General features: G+C 36.8%; 2 protein-coding genes across 3 annotated transcripts; one reads left to right on the top strand and one right to left on the bottom strand.

Annotated features, from left to right (window-relative positions):
• Positions 1-1,258: 1,258 nt before the first annotated feature.
• On the bottom strand, positions 1,259-10,333 carry LOC103991217 (V-type proton ATPase subunit B2). Its single transcript, XM_009410581.3, has 15 exons — positions 10,266-10,333; positions 9,551-9,624; positions 8,058-8,113; positions 7,832-7,930; positions 6,103-6,162; positions 5,083-5,194; positions 4,767-4,975; positions 3,676-3,804; positions 3,419-3,556; positions 2,702-2,852; positions 2,374-2,456; positions 2,163-2,210; positions 1,999-2,052; positions 1,830-1,913; positions 1,259-1,746 (listed from the first exon to the last, which is right to left on the bottom strand). The coding sequence occupies exons 2-15, from the start codon at positions 9,606-9,608 to the stop codon at positions 1,561-1,563; spliced, it is 1,467 nt and encodes a 488-aa protein (XP_009408856.1). The 5' UTR covers positions 9,609-9,624; positions 10,266-10,333; the 3' UTR covers positions 1,259-1,560.
• LOC135643564 (transmembrane 9 superfamily member 7-like) lies at positions 7,192-20,101 on the top strand. 2 transcript variants are annotated; one of them, XM_065160656.1, is made up of 8 exons: positions 7,192-7,265; positions 13,617-13,659; positions 15,228-15,392; positions 15,580-15,689; positions 15,883-15,976; positions 16,055-16,167; positions 18,413-18,560; positions 18,633-20,101. In XM_065160656.1, exons 1-8 carry the CDS (start codon positions 7,192-7,194, stop codon positions 19,788-19,790), a joined length of 1,905 nt encoding a protein of 634 aa, XP_065016728.1. In that variant the 3' UTR covers positions 19,791-20,101. The 2 variants fall into 2 exon arrangements, with proteins under 2 accessions (XP_065016728.1, XP_065016727.1); XM_065160655.1 differs by lacking the exon at positions 7,192-7,265 and having other exon boundaries at positions 13,432-13,659.
• Positions 20,102-21,390: the final 1,289 nt, after the last annotated feature.

Raw genomic sequence — 21,390 nt, forward strand, 5'->3', positions numbered from 1 at the left:
CATCTCTGTGAGAACAATCATGTAAATGGAACTTTCAAGTATTGTTCGGTGTTATCGAAACCTTGTCGTCGTAAGCCTACACTGAGCATAATACTACATTCAATTACTGCAAGCCATGCACTAAAGAGGATCACTCCTCGGTTATGCTCCCAAGGCTGGGTTGCCAGTAACCAGTTGGTGTTCCTGGAGAAGCATTACCCTGGCTCCTCTTAGGCGACATCTGTCTTCTTGGATTTTCCTTGACGGCTTCCTTGGCGAGCTCCCTCGATCTACCTGAAACGCCTTCGCCGCAAACCATGAGCTCAGTCGCTGCCTGTTCTTGCTTCGAACTCTTGGCTCGATGCGTAAGGCAATGAAACGGACTTCTGAGCCTGTGCAGACATGATCTTTCCATCAGAGACGGGTCTACCGATGATGCCATGGTGGAAGGAAGAGGAGGAGGAGGGGGGAGAGTTGAGCTCCTCAAGAAATGCCGCCGAAGCTTGCGAACAGTGCTTATGGGGACGACGTAGAACTTCTGGCCTGGCAAGAGTTGGGTATCAGGCGCGACGACGGCCCAGGGCTGGTGGAAGACGTCGGGATGGGTAACCCAACATCCGGGGTTATGCGACATGATCTCCGACGCCAAGACCGACCTCTTGTGGTACTCGACATGGCCACCGGGGTAGATGATCTTGACGAACGTGTCGCGTGCTTCGCTGGTGCCGAAGCAAACTGCGAAAGCCATCGTCTCCCTGAAGAAAGAGTTCAGTGTTAACTCGGCTCGTTGGCGTTTTATGGTCTCCCACTCTTTGGCAATGCAGTGCACTTCTCACTGAAATTTTCTTGTATTCATCGTCACGAGCTACGGAGTTCCCAATGACAGACTTCTGCATGTCTAATCTCCGACTGTCGATACTTACGATGACACGAAGGTTGCGCCCGGGAATGTTTTGTCCTGCATTGGAAGAGAACTCAGTTCCAGGCACAGGATATTCAAAGAGGCTTAAATAAAGATAAGAGGACAGTGAAATGACCACCAATAAAATCTTACAAGTACTTGTCTACAGGTTATAGAACTCGGAATGTATTTGCGGAGCACAAGAGATCAATAAGAAGTCTGCTAAATGCCTAAACCAAACGACAAAAAAGGTGAACTGGCAGCTTGAATTTTCGCTACACACACACACAACTTCCAGCTTGGTGTTCATGTCAAGGAGAAAGCAGGAAACAGTCAACACAAAATGGCAGATAATGCTACTGGCTCATATCAGGGATGTAGGACAAAATCGCTATATAACAGTCTTTATTCCGGACGAGAAACAGCAAGAATAGAGTTACAATAAAGTATGAATTTTAGTTTTAAGACAAATACAGATATACAACCATAATTAAGGCGGTGTTTAAGAACTTACAAAAGCTGTTCAGGCAGGCATTAAGAATGCTCTAGGATTGGGAGCCAAGAAAAAAAATAAGAGTCTAAACGCTCGGACAAAAACAGCCCGAGTTTCTGAGCTTTTAGTACACCCAGCAACTTATTTGTGCCTCAGAAGATGAAATCCTGAAGTTGAACAGATAAAATCAGTGTGTTGTATCTCTGCTGTAATACTGATCTAAGGTCTTTGCAGGTATGCGGTGGAGAAGCTCGCGAGGGAAGATGCGGAGGAGAGTCCATGCAAGGTCAAGCGATTGGAAGATGTTACGAGTATCATAGGCCCCTTGGGCAACAAATTTCCTTTCAAACTTGTCTAGGAACTCGAGGTAGAGCTGCACAAGATTGCAACATGATAAGCAACAAGTTGATGCATGTCAGACAAAGAGAGTGGAAGAGAGAGAAAGTAGAGAGAGACCAAATCCTCAGATGAGAGTGCCTCTTCTCCCACAACTGCTTTCATTGCTTGAACATCCTTTCCAATGGCATAATTGGCATAAAGCTAGAGTATGACAGCAATCAAATGAATGGACATTCCAGTACAAACACAAAGATCAATAGAAATACCTACAACACTAATCACATACCTGGTTAGAGACATCAGCATGATCACGGCGGGTCATGCCTTCACCAATAGCACTCTGCAGGGAAATCAATTTACATATAAGAGGAGGCTATCTGATGACCTTGACGATCGACACCAAAAAAAAGAATATCCAATACATAGGAAGCATCAAGTACAGAAGCTAACTTTCATCAGCCGAGACAAAGATGGGAGAACATTGATAGGAGGATATATCTGCCAACATTGCAAAGACGTTAGTCAGCAAACCCATAAAATAAGTAATATTAGTTTCATTACCTAAACGCAAATGCAGAACAACAGTGAATATCCCAGGGAAATACACTGACAGAATAAACTGGGTCCTCTGCACTAGCAATATACGTATAATGTACAATACCTGACGATTATGGAGTTGCCTATCGATATAAATTTGGCCTTCAGTGATATAACCAGTAAGATCAGGAGTGGGATGGGTAATATCTGTACAGAAACAGAACCTGTTAACCAAAAGGAGAGTACAACTTCTCTCACTAAATATGCTGCACATCGCTCATGCATCAGGTAGACATGAAAAAACACCATGGAAGTGCAAGAGGTAATATAACTATTTCTCAACTATTGTACTAGAATATTTGCATGAAAGTTCCTAGAAAAACTTATTGTAGTCTGTGATTGAAAGAAAAGAAAGATCAGTACAGCACCAAAGCATGATATCTAATGAATACCATCATTTGGCATGGTTAAAATTGGTATCTGTGTGATGGAGCCTTTTCTTCCTTCTATACGTCCAGCACGCTCATATATTGTAGCCAAATCAGTGTACATATACCCTGGATAACCACGTCGACCTGGCACCTCCTCCCGAGCTGCTGAAACCTAAAAGCATAAAGGTAACAATTGGAAATAGAAAGAAACCCTTTAAGTCCATCAATTTAGTAATAGAAGATAGAATAAAATAGCTTGTGGAAAAAGCAGAAAAAATCCATGAAGACACAAAATAAAAATACACATCCACAGCAATTTGTTGAATGAAAATTGAAAGGCTAATGTATAGTTGGAGAAGAAGAATTTAATAATATAAGGTATTTTAATAGTTTAAAGGCCATAGCACATTTTCAAGAAATGAATATTAAGTAAAACCAAAACTTAACAGAATTGCTTCGGTAACATGAAGAAATCACCAGACAATTTAAAATATTGCTAATATTACATGTACATCCTCATCCATGTGTCTATTAGACATATATGCATATAGAAATAGGTTTAATAAGACAGGATGCTGTTGGTTTTAACAAAAAAAGAAAAGTAGGATAAGGATGCTGTTGAATTTAATATCAGATATACATCGTCATTCATGTGTATATTAGACATATAGGCATAAAGAAATACATTTAATAAGACAGGATGCTGTTGATTTTAACAAAAATAAGTAGGATCAGTACCTCACGAAGTGCATCTGCGTAGGAGCTCATGTCAGTTAGGATGACAAGGACATGCTTCCCACATTCATAAGCTAAATATTCTGCTGTTGTGAGCGCAATTCGTGGAGTAATAATACGCTCAATTGTAGGGTCATTTGCCTAGACAATTAGTATGCAATGAATGTTATTGACCATTTTATCGCCAATTAAACATTGCAGGAAAGGAAAATATAAGAATAGCACAAGTTTCCCAATTACAGAAATAGACAAAAGCTTACCAAGTTTAGGAAAAGAGTCACCCTCTCCATCGAACCATTTTCTTCAAAATCACGCTTGAAAAATTGTGCAGTTTCCATGTTTACTCCCATAGCAGCAAATACAATAGCAAAGTTGTCCTCTTCATCCTTCTGATAATTAAAAATAAACAAGTCAATTTTCTGAAATGGAAAAAAATTAGAGTTCTACAATTGCTACAATTGAGTTGGTTGTCGTGGTCATTGCAGCTGATCAGATTACTTGAGGGTGACCTATATTTGCATCTAAAAGGAAAATTCCACAATATAAGAGTAAGGTGACACTTCAGTTGGGTAGCAGTATAATTGAAATACAATTAGACAGCTGGTAGTATTGATAGACAACTGGTAGTTCAGGATTAAACATATACGTGGTTTTACTGATCCAACACCAGCACCAAGGATATAGTTGAAGCAACTAGCATAAGACATTTGCATTCAATAACATTCAATAAATACAACTAATTGGATATATCTATCCATTTTTGTGATACATTTAAAGACTGATAGGCAGGACTTAAGCGCAAATCAGGTGCCACAATAACCAATCTCCGCATCTTGAACCCTAAATGCAAGATACAAGCAAAGCCCCATCCACATATTGCCTCTTACTGTGGTTTCATTGCCATTGCCCAACTAGTTCAAGCCCATGAACAGAGCTTGATTCTGCATTTGCAGTTTTGTCAATTGCAGCAAAGTAACTAAATGTACAGGTTCTGCTAATTTAAGTGGACAAATGTTACTTGAGCTCAATATCCCATACCGAAAAAAATATTGGATTCTGTTAACCTTATCAGAAATGTAATAATCATACTCTGAATCAAGGACCATCAAGCACGTCAGGACATGCTGAACCATATTGAATTATTGCTGGGCCAATTTTTGTTGGTACTAGATGGTACAAGGGACATACCAATTAGCACATAAGGTGTCAAAGAGGCACTGGTGTGTGGCCATGCCACAAAAACAATTGTCCTTGCTCCGAGGAAAGTTATCTCAAGACTTGCACAGCTAACTGACTCACCACGACTTGCTACTTGATTATTAGCTATATGAGTTTAATGGATTGGAAATACCTCCAGAAGATTGTCAGATTTTTCCAGACGCTTTACAAGACCAGCCTGACGACAAATCTGAGCCGCTATTTCATTGTGAGGGAGACCAGCAGCAGAAAAGAGGGGAATCTTCTGACCTCGAGCAATGGAATTCATAACATCAATGGTAGATATTCCAGTTTGGATCATTTCTTCTGGATAGGTTCTTTCACTGGGGTTGATAGAGCTTCCTGCAACATATTTGCCAGAAGTTAAAGAGTTAATTCCTATTTGTAGGAAAGTAGTCAGGACACCACCAAGATTTATATTGATAATCCACTTCCCATTACCAACTCACCGGATATATCCAAATAGGCCTCAGGCAATATAGGAGGGCCATTATCTATTGGCTTTCCAGAACCATTGAAAATGCGCCCAAGCATATCAAGAGATACAGGGGTTTTCAGAACCTGAATCAAGAAAAGACAGAATATAATTCCTAACAGGTAGAATAAAGATGCCATCTCTTCAAACTGTCAGTTACGAAACATGATTGTATGTTGAATAATGCTGAACATAAATGGGCAAATTCAATGCACATGCCACGTATCACTTTTTGGTAACCTGTTATAAGCATAACAGTGGGCCCTACCAAAGTAAAGACAGCACCAATTCAAGCAGGACAAGTCATTTGTAGTGCACATCATGTGGAGGAGAGTTTCACCTACACAAGCATGTAGGTTTAGTATTCCCACAAACCCCCAGGGAGCTTGCTCAGTGTTGCCACTCCGTGATGCCTATATATTATAAATGATTGTATGATATTTATCCTACATTGTGTCGACCATTTCATACCCATCCTCCTGGAAATCTCATTCGTTAAGTAGACAGAACCAGTCATAGCATTTCACATCTAAAAGACCACATAGCTGAATGAACTACTAGTCTAGCTCAAATGTAGTCTTCATCACTGTATTAAAAGGCTTGCATAGAATGCCTTGTGTTTTATTATCAAAGCTAAATAAGGTGTGATGCATTAGAAACAAAATGTCAGTGCCTGAATATTTGGGATCCATGTGACACCTCATTAAGGGATATGGAAATATCATGCTCTGGTTGCACAACAGTAACCTTGCTTGCTTGTAGAAAACAGTTGTATGTTGGCTTAAATATTCGATCATACAATAAGATACATTGTTAAATAACAATAATTAACTAAATATATCATTTGCGATCTACCATATTATACCTAGTTCAGAACTAAGTCTTATACAACATGTCAAAAATGACATAACGGACATAAAGCATATCAAGGTTTGTGTGTATACACAAATACACATATATGTAAATTATACAGAAAAATCAAAAGATATATCACCTCGCCAGTGAATTGCACAGTGGTATATTTGTTGTCAATTCCTGAAGTTCCTTCAAAAACCTAATCAACATGAAAGGAGGTCAAGTAGAGATAGGCATAAGAAAGCTTTCAGAAACAAAACATCCTCTGGTATCTTTGGTAGAGTAACATTATCCTGAACCAAACGAAATAGAATGAGTCACTTGGACACATTAAAAGTGACAATATCTTGTCATATGGGTAAAACAATAGCTTTAAGTTAAAACAAAGCATGAAATTTATCACTTATTAAATACCATGACAAATAGCCTTACAAGATGGAGGGCCATTCCCCACTATAATTCCTTAAAAAGATCTACATTTGATAAAGCAAATGCATTAAGTTTCTTAACATCTGCAATCAAAGTTTATTGCATTTTTATCCTCTGCTTCCTTACCATCCACCCACATCATAGCAAACACCTTACAAAAGACTGCCTCCAATGCTAACTAATTATTTATATATTTCGCTTGCAACTGTTGCATAATCTTTATGCTTCCTCATATTTTACGATATTCTTCCAAGTTTCCAGGTCAACATGAGTGCAAAAGAGTTACCACAGAAAATCTATTCGAGCCTTCTTGTGGTCATGAAGTTGTCCAGTCCTATTTCATCACCAAATAAGATGTTTGGTAGCAAATAATTTCTCTTTTCTTAAACCTGTCCTGCCTAAATAAAGTTTCACTTGCATGGATGCAAGTGCAAAATCTAACATGTATAAACTGACTAAAAAGAGCTAGGAATGAAACTCATGGACCCATTCATACAATTTCCTCTACATAATTTACTAAAATTAAAGTTGCTAATAGGAAGAAAATATTACTTTTCATATCAGCTTCTTCACTATCGTTTCATGAATTGCAGCAAGAAACCTGATGTTCTTCATTTGTTTGACTTCACCGTGGCCTTTGGCATGATGTACAAGGTTCAGGTTTCCTTCAACTTTTTCTGTCGTAGGTTTGTACCAAAATAATGTCATTCTTTTAGCATGTGTACAAAGTTCCCTAGGTCAAGAGTTCAACTTCTCGGATTTTAGTAAACTCAGCTACATATTTGCTTTAAGTTCTACAATGAAAATAGTTTTAGTCTGTATTTCTAATTTATCTATATTCAAATACATTATGTTGTTCTTGACTGATTCTTAGCAAATTTCTTCATGGCTGATCTTTGAAGATCTGACACTTTTTTGCCTTGCTTTATCTGTTTACATCACTAGTTGTCTAAGTGGTCCATCCTCTTGACTGCTTATGACATGATCCAGCTAATTGATGTATCTAAAGACATGAAAAAAAATAGAAGAAAAGACAGGTAGGCTGAACTGGAGAGACAGAGAAATGCCTTCAAATGTTTGCAACCCAAAACCAAACAAACTACAAATTAAGCCTAGAATGTCTTGCATATAAGATCTCATGAATATGGATCTTAACCAATGGTGGCAAAAGATCGATGTAGACAGCCCTAAATAGTTATGAATTACGGCTTTGTTGTTGTTGTTGTAATATCTTGCGTATAAGAAACTGATTCCTGATTTTCTAGAATCAGAAGATATTAGCATACAAGAGCTTTAAATTTTAAAAGCAACAAAAGTGCTGAATGCTACAAAAAGGGATTACAGGCTACAAGCCACACCATGATCCAAAGTGACCTGCACAGAAACTCTAAAAGAAAAAAGCATCTAGAACCAGAAAAGTCAATGTAACGCATCAGCACCTGTACAACAGCTTTTTCACCATCAACTTCCAGCACCTGACCACGTCGGATGGTGCCATCTCCTAATCGTATATTAACAATCTCTTGGTACTTGGGACCCTGAAAGGAGGTAACAATGATAAAAAAAGTTGAAACTCAAACAACTAAAAAGTGATGCACACTTTTCAACAATATAAGACATTGGGATAGATTCAAATTTCAAGCAGGAGAAAAGATAGAGTGATACTTTCACTTTCTCCAAGATAACAAGCGGTCCTGCGACTCCAGAAACAGTCCGGTACTCTGTGACCAAAAAGAGATCATTATAGGCCCTTCTACCATATAGAAAGATTATTATAAAAAAAAAGCATATAAGCTCGAAGAATCATCATCATTTACATAAGATAATTTCTCAGACAGAAATGAAAAAAAACCGTTTATGGTAATTGCCTATTTGCTTTTCCCTGGTTTAACAAAAAATAACGTTTGGGTTTCTGAACTTGCTTAGTTGGACCATCATATCATCTATATCAGCCATAATGATTGTCCAATCGTATGATTCCACTTGCAGTGACATGGCATTTTAATGGAACAGCGGGAACAAAATTATGTTTATGCTCATAAAACCACAGAGTGATCATACTTTCTGCTTCTCTTCCCCATGCTTGACTGGTAAAATTAAAGATCTCTTTAAAGAAAAAAACAATAATCATCTTGCTGCTTCTGCATATAAGTAGTTATGAACTACTAAAAAGGATATTCATATGCCACAAGACTCCTAATTTTAACATTTGTGAGGCAAATAGAAGATAACTGAACACACACTTCATCATTCTTAAGGTTTTCATTCCAGAATGATGTTTCCATGTGTAAGAACCCTCACTTTTAGATTCTTCAAGGGTTCATCAACATGAAAGAAACAAGTCCAACTTTGCTGACTTAAAAATTAAAAAGAAAAACCCCCAATTCCTTGATGTTGAAAAATCATTTTAAAAAACAATGGTTACAACTTCAAAGTTTAACTAGCATAGCATGGGCAATCTCCATGTACGGATGTACCAGACCTGCATGCATTGCAAATTCCAGTACTAATTACTAAATGATGAGAATTGTTAAACATAGGGAATAAAATGATTGACACTATCTCCAAAAACATAGTTGAGATTTACGGTTTTGTTGTTGTTGTTATATCTTCAAAAGCATGCTGGGCTTAACCCCTTAGCATCGAAAGCCACATCATGTTGGTGGCTATGGGAACCATACTTGACAGAAAGGCACAACTATACCTTCAACCATCTAATCCAAAACCTGCAGCATGTGCTTCGATGTTTTACTTGTATAATGCTTTGTCTTCTTTTTTCACAATGCAATTCAGTACTTATTTTAATACATATTCTACATATTTATGAAAATTGGAAGCACACCAAGTTTGGATCCCCAACCTGCTTACTGCATTTTACCACTTAAATCATATGTCCTAGACCAAGCATGATCATGAACATTCTTCCCAGTTTCAGGTTCTTTAAAATTCCTAGGAAAAATCAAGCTTAGACAAAGACGTCAGGATATTCTACTCAGACATTCAAAACACATTCCATCGACAGCATAACTTGCTAATCAACAAAAACAAAAAGAGTCAAGTTCATTGAGACAAATTGTAAGAGACGTGCCACAAGCACACAGAAATCACATATATATTTCATCGGATCAAGAACAGCCAGGTGAATAGATTTTATGTACCCATGCCAATCTCCAGTGATCCCTCCTCCATGTCGACGTTCTTCTTTGCCTCACCCATGCTCAAAACCTACAGACTGTAAGAAGCAACAGCTCTTCTTTTAGAAAACATATCCATCTATTCAGAATCCAACCATGGATGAAATTTTCACACAGTATGTTTCTACTTTTATGTGAAGAAATGAGACGATTACAAAGGAACCTTTGGCTAAAGCAGTCGCTGATATATTGTTGACAGAAACGAAACAAAAAAAAAAAGACAACATTTTAAGCAGATCAAACCAAACTCTGGGCTTAATTGTCGGCAAAAGTTCACCAATTTCAAGGATATCAAGTAGCATGTATTGCGTAAAAGCCCGTAGCAGAAAACAAAAAAAAGCGGCGATCTAATTCGAAGTCAATCAAAAAGTTTCCAACAGAACTCAAATGCTATGGCCCACCAATCGAGATTACATGTTCCGGCCAAAACCACCCAGATCTCGTACTTATCAACCCAAATCTTTGCTCCTTTCACCTCTCACAATATCTTAAACGAGAAACTTCGATCCAAATACAACGTCCCCAAAAATCAGGTAAATAAGATTAGCCGTTCTCAGATCCCAAACAAAGAATCGATAGAGACCCATCAACAAACCCGATCGACCAAAACCCAATATTACCGCCCAATCGGAGGTAGCTGGGAATCCCGGCAGGAGGACCGACCAGGAGAGAAGCCTACCTCAGATCGGATCGCCGAGAGGGGTGAAGCGAGGAAGCGACGGGAGCCAGCGGGCAGGCAAATAATTGAAGAATGATGATAAGAAAACGAGCAATTTATAGTTTCTACGAGGCGAGTTAGGGCCCCGTCCGATCGCTTCCCGTAAGCCGTCGGATCAGACACTTACCAGCGATCGGATGATCAAAACCGTCCATTTGGCGAACGCTGTCACTCGGGCATCTAATCTATGTTAACATATGTTAGTGTTTATTTAGGAATTTATGGAAAGCATGCTTGTGGAGATAAAAATTATTACTAATTTATCAATTTTGGAAAGGATCAATTCAACTCTACTATTTTTTACATGATATTCCACGAATATTTTATAATCATTATTTTTTTCATAGATGTGCATTCCAAAAATTAAGTTTTGACATATAAAAGTAATTATTTTATTCCTATTATTCAATTTTCAATAAGATAAGACTGAACTTGCCTTGATAACATGTACATTTTGGCACATTAAAATTTAGGGGATGAAGCTATATGCAAATGGAGGAATACATATATTTTTTATTTCAATTATGATCATATGATAGATCATATAACTCAGAGAATCTTGAATGCTGTAGTAACTGATGTTTTAGAGCTGAGAAATGGATTACCTTAAGGAATCTATTGATGTATGGAGACCATGGTGAATAAAAGTTTTACATCTCAACATGGTGTCTATAGAGTCAATATATAATTTATATCTGTGAATTATTCTTTTAAAAACATATTTTCTTTTTTTTAAAAAATATTATATTAATAACATACATAATACTTATATATGAATTGTGCAACAATATAGATAAGTGATATATGATTAGAATGTTTAGGAACAATGAGGTCTTTGAGAGAAGAAATGTTTGTTTGAATATAAATACAAGTATAGTTGCTTCCAAATCATGTAAGAATCATATACAAACATGTATGAGTGTAGGTTGTCCTTTTACTGGTTAATTGATACGTGCCAAAGTGTCCGCCGTTCACGTGTCCTCAGATCCATCACGTTGTGATCTCCAATAATGTATTGGCTCTTTGGCTCCTGAAAGGTCATTTTATGCAAAGCTAAAAAAGGAATCCTAAGAAACAAATGTAATGTGAAAAATGTATTCATGTTGTTATTAAAAATATATATATATATTTGGATAAATTCATATTTTTAAGTTTTTTTTTAATTATTATCTATTTTTATATTTCTCAAAGAAACACTATACTTTTATCAGACAATTGGAGCAGATAATTTACATCCTATGGATCGGTTTATAAGATAAATCAAGGATCGATTATGGTATCTTTTATTAAATAATAATATATGTCTATTAAAAAAAATATAACTGAGATAATAGATTGAACACCCAGTAAAAAATAACTCATATAAAAAATAAATATTTAAATATATATATATATATCTCATTATTTAAGGATTGAAAGTTCCAAACCTCATATTTTATAACATATACTTCTAAAACATTAGTTTGGTGTATTATATTTACTTACCAAAGATTAAGAATTTAAAATTTCATCCGATATATTTTTATAACATACTAAATTCATTTGTCAAGATTATGAATTCAAAACATCATATAATATATTTTCAAATGTATTGGCTCGCTTAGCCAATAAAAATTTTGATAGTTTATTATAAATTTTTGGAATCCAATCTCTTATTTACTACTTATCCTTTTTAAAAAAATACCTCTTGACAAAATCCTAAAAAGAATTCTCTCAATAAAAATTATCGTTAAATTAAAATACATTTTATAGTAAATATATTCTTGAGTTGTGTGATTGATTAATTAATTAATTACAAAATATTTAATTTTGATTTGAACATTTTTATTAATTTATAGAAGTAATTAAATCACTTTTAGGGAGTTAAATACTGAAATTTTATGGAAGTGGAAGTTCGATTTATACCGTAAGATAATAAACGCAAAAGTTCATGATATTGCGCTTCTATTATTTGTTGATAGAAAGTGATAACCAATGAAATAGAGTTTGTATGGCTTCTCATGTTTGATTTATGGTAAGCCCTGGAATCTATTCTCCTTAAGAACACGAAGGAGAACATTAAGGAAAAGGAAAGAGATGCTGGTGATGCGTTAGTCATGAATCGTGACACCTTCAACGATCAATTACAATTATTTTAGTTATCTTCCTGATTTTTATATTTTTAAAAATTATATTAGCATTCATATAGTTACAAAAGTTAAACATCTAAATTTATTTATCTTAACGTTATTAATTTTACTAATACAAATATAAAAATAAAATATAAAAAATATAATTTTAATATTTTAATTGATGGTAACGAACAATGATATTATTGGGAGCCACGGATAACTGTTGTGTATAAGGAGAATAACGATAAAAAGTGAGGACTACTCTACATTTGTCTCGGTGTCAATATAGTTGTCAAACGATAAGAGAGACACTTGGCATATGCATTAATAATACTTTTGATGCTCAATAATTATATCGATATTTACAAATACAAAGCAATGAAAAGGTTACTCGATATTTACATAAACACCAACACAAATGCAGAGTGGTTATTACCTCTCGCTATCGTTCTCCTCATTCACAATAATTGACCTCCAACGATGTCGTCATCCGTCATTATGAATAATGTTCGTTATCACTAATTATAATATTTAAATTATTTTTTTATCTTTTTATTTTTATATTTTTATTGATAAAATCGATATAATTAGAATAAATAGATCTAAATATTTTATTTTCATAATTATAAAAAATATTAATATAATCTTTTAAATTATAAGTATGCTAAACGTACGGAGCTAATATGTAATTAGCCATAATATTGAAGCGGCTTTGCAATTGCAAAGCGTGACTCGTGGGGCCCAGCTAATTGTCCAATAACGTGTGGCCCAGCTACCTAATGTTTGCTGGAGATGCAACGTAATCCCAGCCAATGAGCACCGCCTTCACCTCTGCCACGTAACCAATAGACCGGAGAGAGTGGCACAGTACACAGGAGAGAAACTAGTGGGTCCCGCTAGCGTCCTTACCCCATCCCGCCTATCACGTACTAGGGTGCAACGTTGAGTCTTTTAGCAGCGTTCGCGTCGTCCGAAGTCAAAGTTCATTAACTTAAGCAAATAAAACAACGTTACCCGTTTCGATCTCGTCGGTATTTCGGGCAGCGTCGGCTTCATCTTCTTCTTCTTCTTCCATCGCGTGTGAAGGGCAGCTCGATCTCTCTCATTCCTTTCTTCGTTATCTGGCGATGGCGAAGGCGAACGGCGGCGAGGTCGCCGTGGCTCTTATCCTCTCATGCCTTCTCATCTTGCCCTCCGCCAGCGCCTTCTACCTCCCCGGCGTCGCTCCCCGCGATTTCCAGAAGGTGATTCCCTTTTGACCTTTGATCCAGTTGCCGATCTGGTTAGGGTTTAAGATCCTTAGGTGGGTGTTCACGAGATCTGTGTCTTTATTGTGTTTCTTGTATTAAATTTCTCGGATCTGGGCTTCGCTCCTTCGATCTGCTTGAAATTGACCCAGGGAGTGGAACTTTATCGCCCGTTGGCGTTGCGGATGAGTCATCTGGTCCTTAGAATTTTCTCAACTTAAAAGTTTGATAATGGTTATTACGGGATCTCGTTGTATGCTTGTGTTTGATATTCTCCGTCTTCCCCGAGGTTTCATCCAACAAAGACGATTAGGAATAACGTGTTATATTCCTTCTGTTCCTGTTCTCCTTCTAAACGTGGCCTTCGAAGGGTAACTTGTTCATGCTTGTTAGTACCTGAGACACGATGGGCTCGACATATATTCTTGTGAGTTTGCATTTTTGGAGTGTAACATGAAACTTTAGTGCTTGTGATTTGATGGTTTGACTATGTCAAAAGGTTGTCAGAATGTGGAGATCTTATATTGCATTGGTTTAAGATAATTTATTTCTTTTTCTAATTAAAATAAAAGGTGTTAGCCTCATAACTATAACTAGGTCTTGCTAAAATTTTTCATATCGAAGCATGTCTCATCAAATGCCCTAAAATTTTTCATATTGAAGCATTTCTGACTTAGAGGAATTAGGGCAGTTTGGGTCAACTTGGGCCTTCATAAGGGCTTTTATTACTGTTTAGGTACGTTGTATTTTCTACTTCATGCATTCAACATTGTAAGTCTCTTTTTTTTTTATACTTGATTTTAGTTTAGAACGAGACAGATTAGGCTAAGTCACATCTGAAGTCAAATTAGGTGTCAATTTAGGCATCATTAGTAATCAAGTATCTCCTTATTTGGGTTAGTGGATTGTTGACTTATATTGCCTAGTAAGAACCAAAGAGGAAACTTTAGGCAAACGTATGATTGATATCTAGATGAGAATATGCAAGTGATTTTTTTTACTGCATTTTAACTGGACTTAAGTAAGAGGCTGGTTACTCCTCTTCATCTCATCAGTGGAAGTGTGCAGTTTTTCAATCTGGTTTCTATATTGAGACTCCAGTTTGATGTAGTACTCCGGTATGTTTCAATCTAATCTATAAAAAACCTTCTCAGTAGGGGGGAGACAACCATATAACAATTGTTGGAAATACAAAGGACTTGCTGCCTTTATTATTTAATGAAGAGAAGAGAGAAAGGGGAAAATTGCACAGTGGTAAACTCTTAATGAGAAAAGCCCTTTGTAAGAAGATGACTTGGATGCTAATTGATCTAAATTATTTATTTGCATGTTTCCATGTCATATGTTGATTCTTAACAATTAGTGTTGGACATGTGATGGTTTACTAATCAAAATGATCATATATTAGTTAGTACAGGTACACAAAATATATGATTCAGTAAATATCTTGTCACTTTCTTGTGTTCAACTTTGGTATTACAGTGAGCTAAGAACTTACTGTTTACTGGCTACCAGGCTTGATAAAATGTTACTATTGATGATTCTCCTTTTCTTTTATTGCACAGGGTGATGAACTTCAAGTCAAAGTGAACAAACTTTCCTCCACAAAAACACAACTTCCATATGATTACTATTTCTTGGATTACTGTAAGCCTTCCAATATAATGAACAGTGCTGAAAATTTGGGGGAGGTCCTTCGCGGTGATCGCATTGAAAATTCTATATATTCAGTGAGTACTCGCTCTTTTCTGCTTGGATGAACAATTATGCTTTTTAACTAGTCATAGTTGGAATGTCATGTATTCTCATAAATTGATGCCTGACAATGGCAAAATTATAATTGGAAAGAAACTAAAATTTTGATCCGGTGAAGCTCCTTTTTTTTTTAAAATATGGTATGCATTATTCAATCCTCAGTTTAAAATGAGAAGGGATGAAAGTTGCAAAGTGGTTTGTCGAACAAAACTTACCTCAGAAGCTGCCAAGAACTTCAAGGAGAAGATTGATGACGAATATCGTGTGAACATGTAAGTTGTTAGTTCGTGATTTCTCTAGATACGAGGTGCCAATCTTGTTGTCATTACTTCCAGGCTTTTAGTCACTTTGCATGTAGCAACTATAGTCTTGTTGCAATTGATAGGCTTCTTTCTCATAGCTTTTAATATACATAAATTTGCTGCTCTGATGACTTATTTATCCTGATGCTTGTGAACACTACAGGATCCTGGATAATCTTCCCGTTGCAGTTCCTAGACAAAGGAGAGGTGGAAGTCAAGCTCCAAGCTATGAACATGGTTTCCGTGTTGGGTACAAAGTAAGTTCCTTGTTACATTAAGCTGCAAAAATCCATAGTTTGTTTGTTGCATAGTTAATATGCAGTCTTTGTGATCAGAGCAAAGATGATAAATATTACATTAGCAACCACCTCAGTTTCAAAGTCATGTATCATAAAGATCCAGAATCTGAGGATGCTCGTATTGTTGGTTTCGAGGTGATCCCAAGCAGGTACTGATGTTTCATGCAGATTCATATTTGAATCAGTTTTATTCTCTTAAGAATATCTAGTCTCAAGCTGGCTTTGGTAGTTGGTATTTGTGGAACATGACCTTACTTTGTAGTTTAAGTGTACTCTGGCAATTAATGCTTATTATGGTTTAACTATTTGTCTTCTGTTAACTTCTAATGGGTATCAACTACCGCAGAAGCTGTGCAGAATTGTAATGTGATAAAGTTAGATATAAAGAAAATCAATGAACCACCCAAACATGCGATATTCTGGCAGTGTATGATAAAGAGGAAATTAGAAAGTTATTCCTGAGCTTGTGAGCAGTGGAATTTACACTGCTGTCTTGTTTAGTTTTAGCATATTCTTTTGTTGGAGCTTATCCCAACAACCCCACTTGCATGGTTTAGAGTGTTGTTATCTGGAGCTTGTTTGACCTGCAGTTTAATGTTATGCTATAGAGGATAACTAATGGCTTTTCACAGAAGGCAAGTTATGAAGTTGAACCATGTAGAAATTGAATTATATATGACATGTCAATTAGATCTGACTATTAAAGGGTTCTATTCATATTGATATGACAGTTTAAATAACTTTAAAAATGAATCTGTTTATCTTCTAATGACTATTATAATTATTTGGCTTTAACTCAATAGGATTTTCATAATTATAATAATAATTTCAAAATAACTTCTCTTTGGCATTTTATTTCAAAGCTAGAATTATCTGTCGAATGCTACAAATGCAGCTACCTAAAATGCATATTAGAAAAGTGAATACAGATTCCCTATTTTGAATGTTTAGATTCTTGATTTTCATCTATGGTGGTATGAATGATAATTGTTTATAATTTGACCACCAAACCCAGACTACTAACCACTTATTAGGACTGTATAGTTGATGCAGTCCTTGTGGTATCTGCCTCTCAAATTAATTCAGCTTCTACTGCTTCCCACTTCCTTTTAGCTAATCTAGTAATTAACAAGCAGGTGTTCTATGAGATTTATACTGGAAGGTCCAGTTAGAATGATAACAAATGTTTGGGGTCCTCCATTCATTGATGCCAAGGATTTCTGCTTGCTGGAGTATTACAATGAGCAAACTGTTAATAAATTTATAGTACTTCTAATGCTTTCCCTTTCCAGAGTTGCATAAGTGAACCATTTAAATGCTTGTCTATGCGCGTACGTTTATTATCTTATTATGCTTTACTTTCTAAAAGCCTCTTTTAATTAAAGAGTTATTTTCTTCATTTCCTTCAACTTCATGCTAGGCAATAGAAATTAGGAGTTTGAGTACAATATAACAGGCAGAGGCTTCTTTATTATGTATATGGTCATCAATAAAGGACAATGGGAAGATCTCATTATAAAAAAACAGTGATTTTATTAATGAATTTCTGAAGAGTTATGCGTGTAGAAATTTAATTATTTACTCCATGAGATCGTCTTAGTTTTTTCCTTGCAGTATGCCAAATAGATTATTCTGTTTCACTAGCTTGGTATGTGGTGATGGTCCCTGTTCACAATGTAACAGGAAAATATGATATCTCAGACTGGGACTAAACTTTGTAGGCAATTGTAAAAGTTGCATATCACATGCTGAAGTTGCTGTTTATCTTTTATTGGTTTAGTGCAGCTGATATCCATGTTTGACATCCTTTAATTGAGTAACATACAAAACAACAGATGCACATTTTCATACTTTGTAGTCCTAGGTTTTTTCTTGTTTCCGGTTAATGGTAGTCCAATGTTAATGATTCATTAGACATTACTAGTGATATTTTTCTGTATGGCCTGGGATGAGGAAGGATATTTGAATAACAGAATAATAACATGCTTAGTTGTAGTGTCGAAAGGATAATTCATTTATACTTGGCTAATTCCTATTTCAGAATCGGTTGTCTTCTATCAAGAATGCCCATTGAAGGATCTTTCTGTGTTACATGCACATTTTCTGTTCTACCTAAATGTTACTCACACTTTTATCATACCCATACGTGTTCTGACTAATCCCAAGCAATTGAAAATAGTGTTCTAAAAGCTACCTGTTTGTCAAACTCTTGTGTGAATAATTTTAGAATGTTTAACCTGAAATAGAATGATGATCTCAGCATTCTTAATTTATTGAATTTTACTGTCATTGGTTTTTGAGAACTGATTATCTGAACTTTTGTTTTCTCAGACTTTATTTTATGCTGCATTTTGAATTATAACCTATTTACATCTTTCTCACTTTTGCAAATAGTGTGAAGCATGAGTACAGTAACTGGGATGATAAGAACCCTAAAGTTACTACATGCAGTGCAGACATTAAAATAGCCCCCGGTAGCACTACACCCCAAGAAGTAGTTGCTGATACATATGTTGTCTTCTCATACGATGTCACGTTCCAGGTGCGGATCCTCTTTCTTGAAATTACCTTCCTTTTCAAGTGTGTTTCTTACACCTGAATTTGTCTATTGCAGCCCAGCGAAATCAAATGGGCATCTCGTTGGGACACATACCTTCTCATGAATGATGATCAAATTCATTGGTTTTCTATCATCAACTCCTTAATGATAGTTCTATTTCTGTCTGGCATGGTGGCCATGATTATGTTGAGGACCCTCTACAGAGATATAGCTAACTACAACCAATTAGAGACTCAGGAAGAAGCCCAGGAAGAAACAGGATGGAAGTTAGTCCATGGTGATGCATTTAGACCGCCAGTTAACTCTGGGCTTCTTTGTGTTTATGTGGGGACTGGAGTCCAGTTCTTTGGGATGATCTTGGTCACTATGATATTTGCATTACTAGGTTTCCTCTCCCCTTCCAACCGTGGGGGTCTGATGACTGCTATGGTTCTCCTGTGGGTCTTCATGGGTCTATTTGCTGGATATTCTTCGGCTCGCCTCTACAAAATGTTCAAGGGTTCTGAATGGAAGAGGATCACCTTGAAAACTGCTTTTATGTTTCCCGGTATTGTCTTTGCCATTTTCTTTGTTCTGAATGCTCTTATCTGGGGGGAGAAATCATCTGGTGCAGTTCCCTTTGGGACCATGTTTGCCTTGGTGTTACTATGGTTTGGCATATCCGTGCCCCTGGTTTTTGTTGGCAGTTACATAGGCTACAAAAGGCCAGCTCTTGAGGATCCAGTAAAGACAAACAAGATCCCCAGGCAGATACCTGAGCAGGCTTGGTACATGCAGCCTGCATTTTCCATACTTATTGGTGGAATACTACCATTTGGTGCTGTTTTCATCGAGCTCTTCTTTATCCTGACCTCAATATGGCTCAATCAATTCTATTACATCTTCGGCTTCCTCTTCATAGTCTTCATCATTCTCATCATAACTTGTGCTGAAATAACAATTGTGCTTTGCTACTTCCAGCTATGCAGTGAAGACTATCACTGGTGGTGGAGAGCATATTTGACCGCAGGTTCTTCTGCACTGTACCTCTTTGCATATTCTGCATTTTACTTCTTCACGAAGTTGGAGATAACAAAAGTGATCTCAGGAATCCTTTACTTTGGGTACATGTTGATTGTATCTTATGCATTCTTCGTGTTGACGGGCACAATTGGCTTTTATGCCTGTTTCTGGTTTGTCCACAAGATATATTCCTCTGTGAAAATAGACTGATCAGGACGTGGCAAACAAGAGCTTTAATCAGGCAGCATTTTGCAATTGATAAGTTCTGAATGTTGTTCGAGGTATTAGTTGGGTTTAAGATAAAGAGCTTCCTTTCAACACTTGGGTTACAATACTTGGAGCTTAGTAGCCTTTTAAGGCAATTGTAGCTAGGTAGGACTTGGCGTTTGTATTCCAATTCCTGTATGTTTCTGAACACTCTTCTTTGTATCTTTATTCTCCTTCAGAATGTAACTCTATTAAACAGGTCGAAACACTTTTGAAGTTAATTTGCCTTTTAAATAAGGATATTCTTTTGAGAAGTCAGGATGATTATCCTCATCCTATTATGATCTCAGCTCAGGTTGGTTTACCTTTTTAATTGGCTACGTTAGCTGTGGTTTTGTTTGGAAATTGTGCTTGGTATTTCTTAAGCTTGTAGAGTCATCACACGAAGAAGTGAGCCATAAGTAATGTTGATTTCCTTCTGCGTTCCTTTTTTGGGAAACGTTATTATGCAGAGTACTCCTTTAAGCAGGATCGAAATGGTTAGAATTTAATCGTCATTTACTATGGTGCAGCCTCGATAAGGACATTTTTTTGTTCGTTTGTCATCTTTAATGACTAATCTCTGCATATTAGCTTCAGATTGCATCTCAATATATCGTCCATGAAGTCATGGTAGCTGCAACACTTCCCTGTCCAAGTCTGCTTGGGACTTCTATTAGACTGTTGATTGTTTTCCCTTATTTGTTTATTGGTAATGTTGTTCATCGCAAAACATCAACAATCCAAGAACTTGTTCAAACATGGAAAGGTGAAACATCATGGTTTTGAGGTATTGTCAGACCTTATAACATCACTGTTGGTTATCAAGTGAAACGACACTTGGTTTCCCTGATTTCTGCTTGACGTCCGGGATAACGTCGAGATCCTTTTCCTAGCGGTCTGTTGAGCCTCGGAACTATCACCCCCTTATCCTCTTCCTGCGGACAGCTCGTAAAGACCACGGTCCGTCGTTCTCTCCACTTCTCCCGCCCATCCCATTCCTAGATATGGCTGCATCGCCGGTCGAAATCTCCCGCCTACTAGAGGAATTTGGCTCCCATATCTGGATCTCCGACAACGACGGTGACGGTTTCGGCGGAGTACGGGAAGCGGCTGCGGCCATCTCCTCTTCCTCGGCTTTCCTCAGTTCCGACGATGCACCTAGGAGTAGGGCTCGGAACGCGGTTGTTTTCCTCGCATGTTTCAGATCCTCGGAGGTGTCCCATTCTCTCCCATCTCCTTTTCCTTTCTTGTCTTCCTTTCCATCTGTCTGTAGATTTACGCTTCCTCTTGTGTTACAGTTTAATATCGGCCCTTTCGGATTTGATGTGGCTTAAGACCTGATTGCAAACTTATGAAATGCCATGAAGCATGATCTGCTTGCTTTTTGAAAAATTATTTCCTTGAAGGGTGAAACGGTCCCTCTTTGGTATAGAACGTGTGGAACACTCGAACCAACCAATACACGTTAACTGAAGAAATTTAAGATATCTTAGATGTTTTTTGTTGTATTCACTATTCAGACATTGTGAATGTGGAATAAATTGTTGATCATATTCTGCCT

This window comes from Musa acuminata, chromosome BXJ3-7 (assembly GCF_036884655.1).
Source record: "Musa acuminata AAA Group cultivar baxijiao chromosome BXJ3-7, Cavendish_Baxijiao_AAA, whole genome shotgun sequence".
In the NCBI taxonomy this organism is placed as follows: Eukaryota; Viridiplantae; Streptophyta; class Magnoliopsida; order Zingiberales; family Musaceae; genus Musa; species Musa acuminata.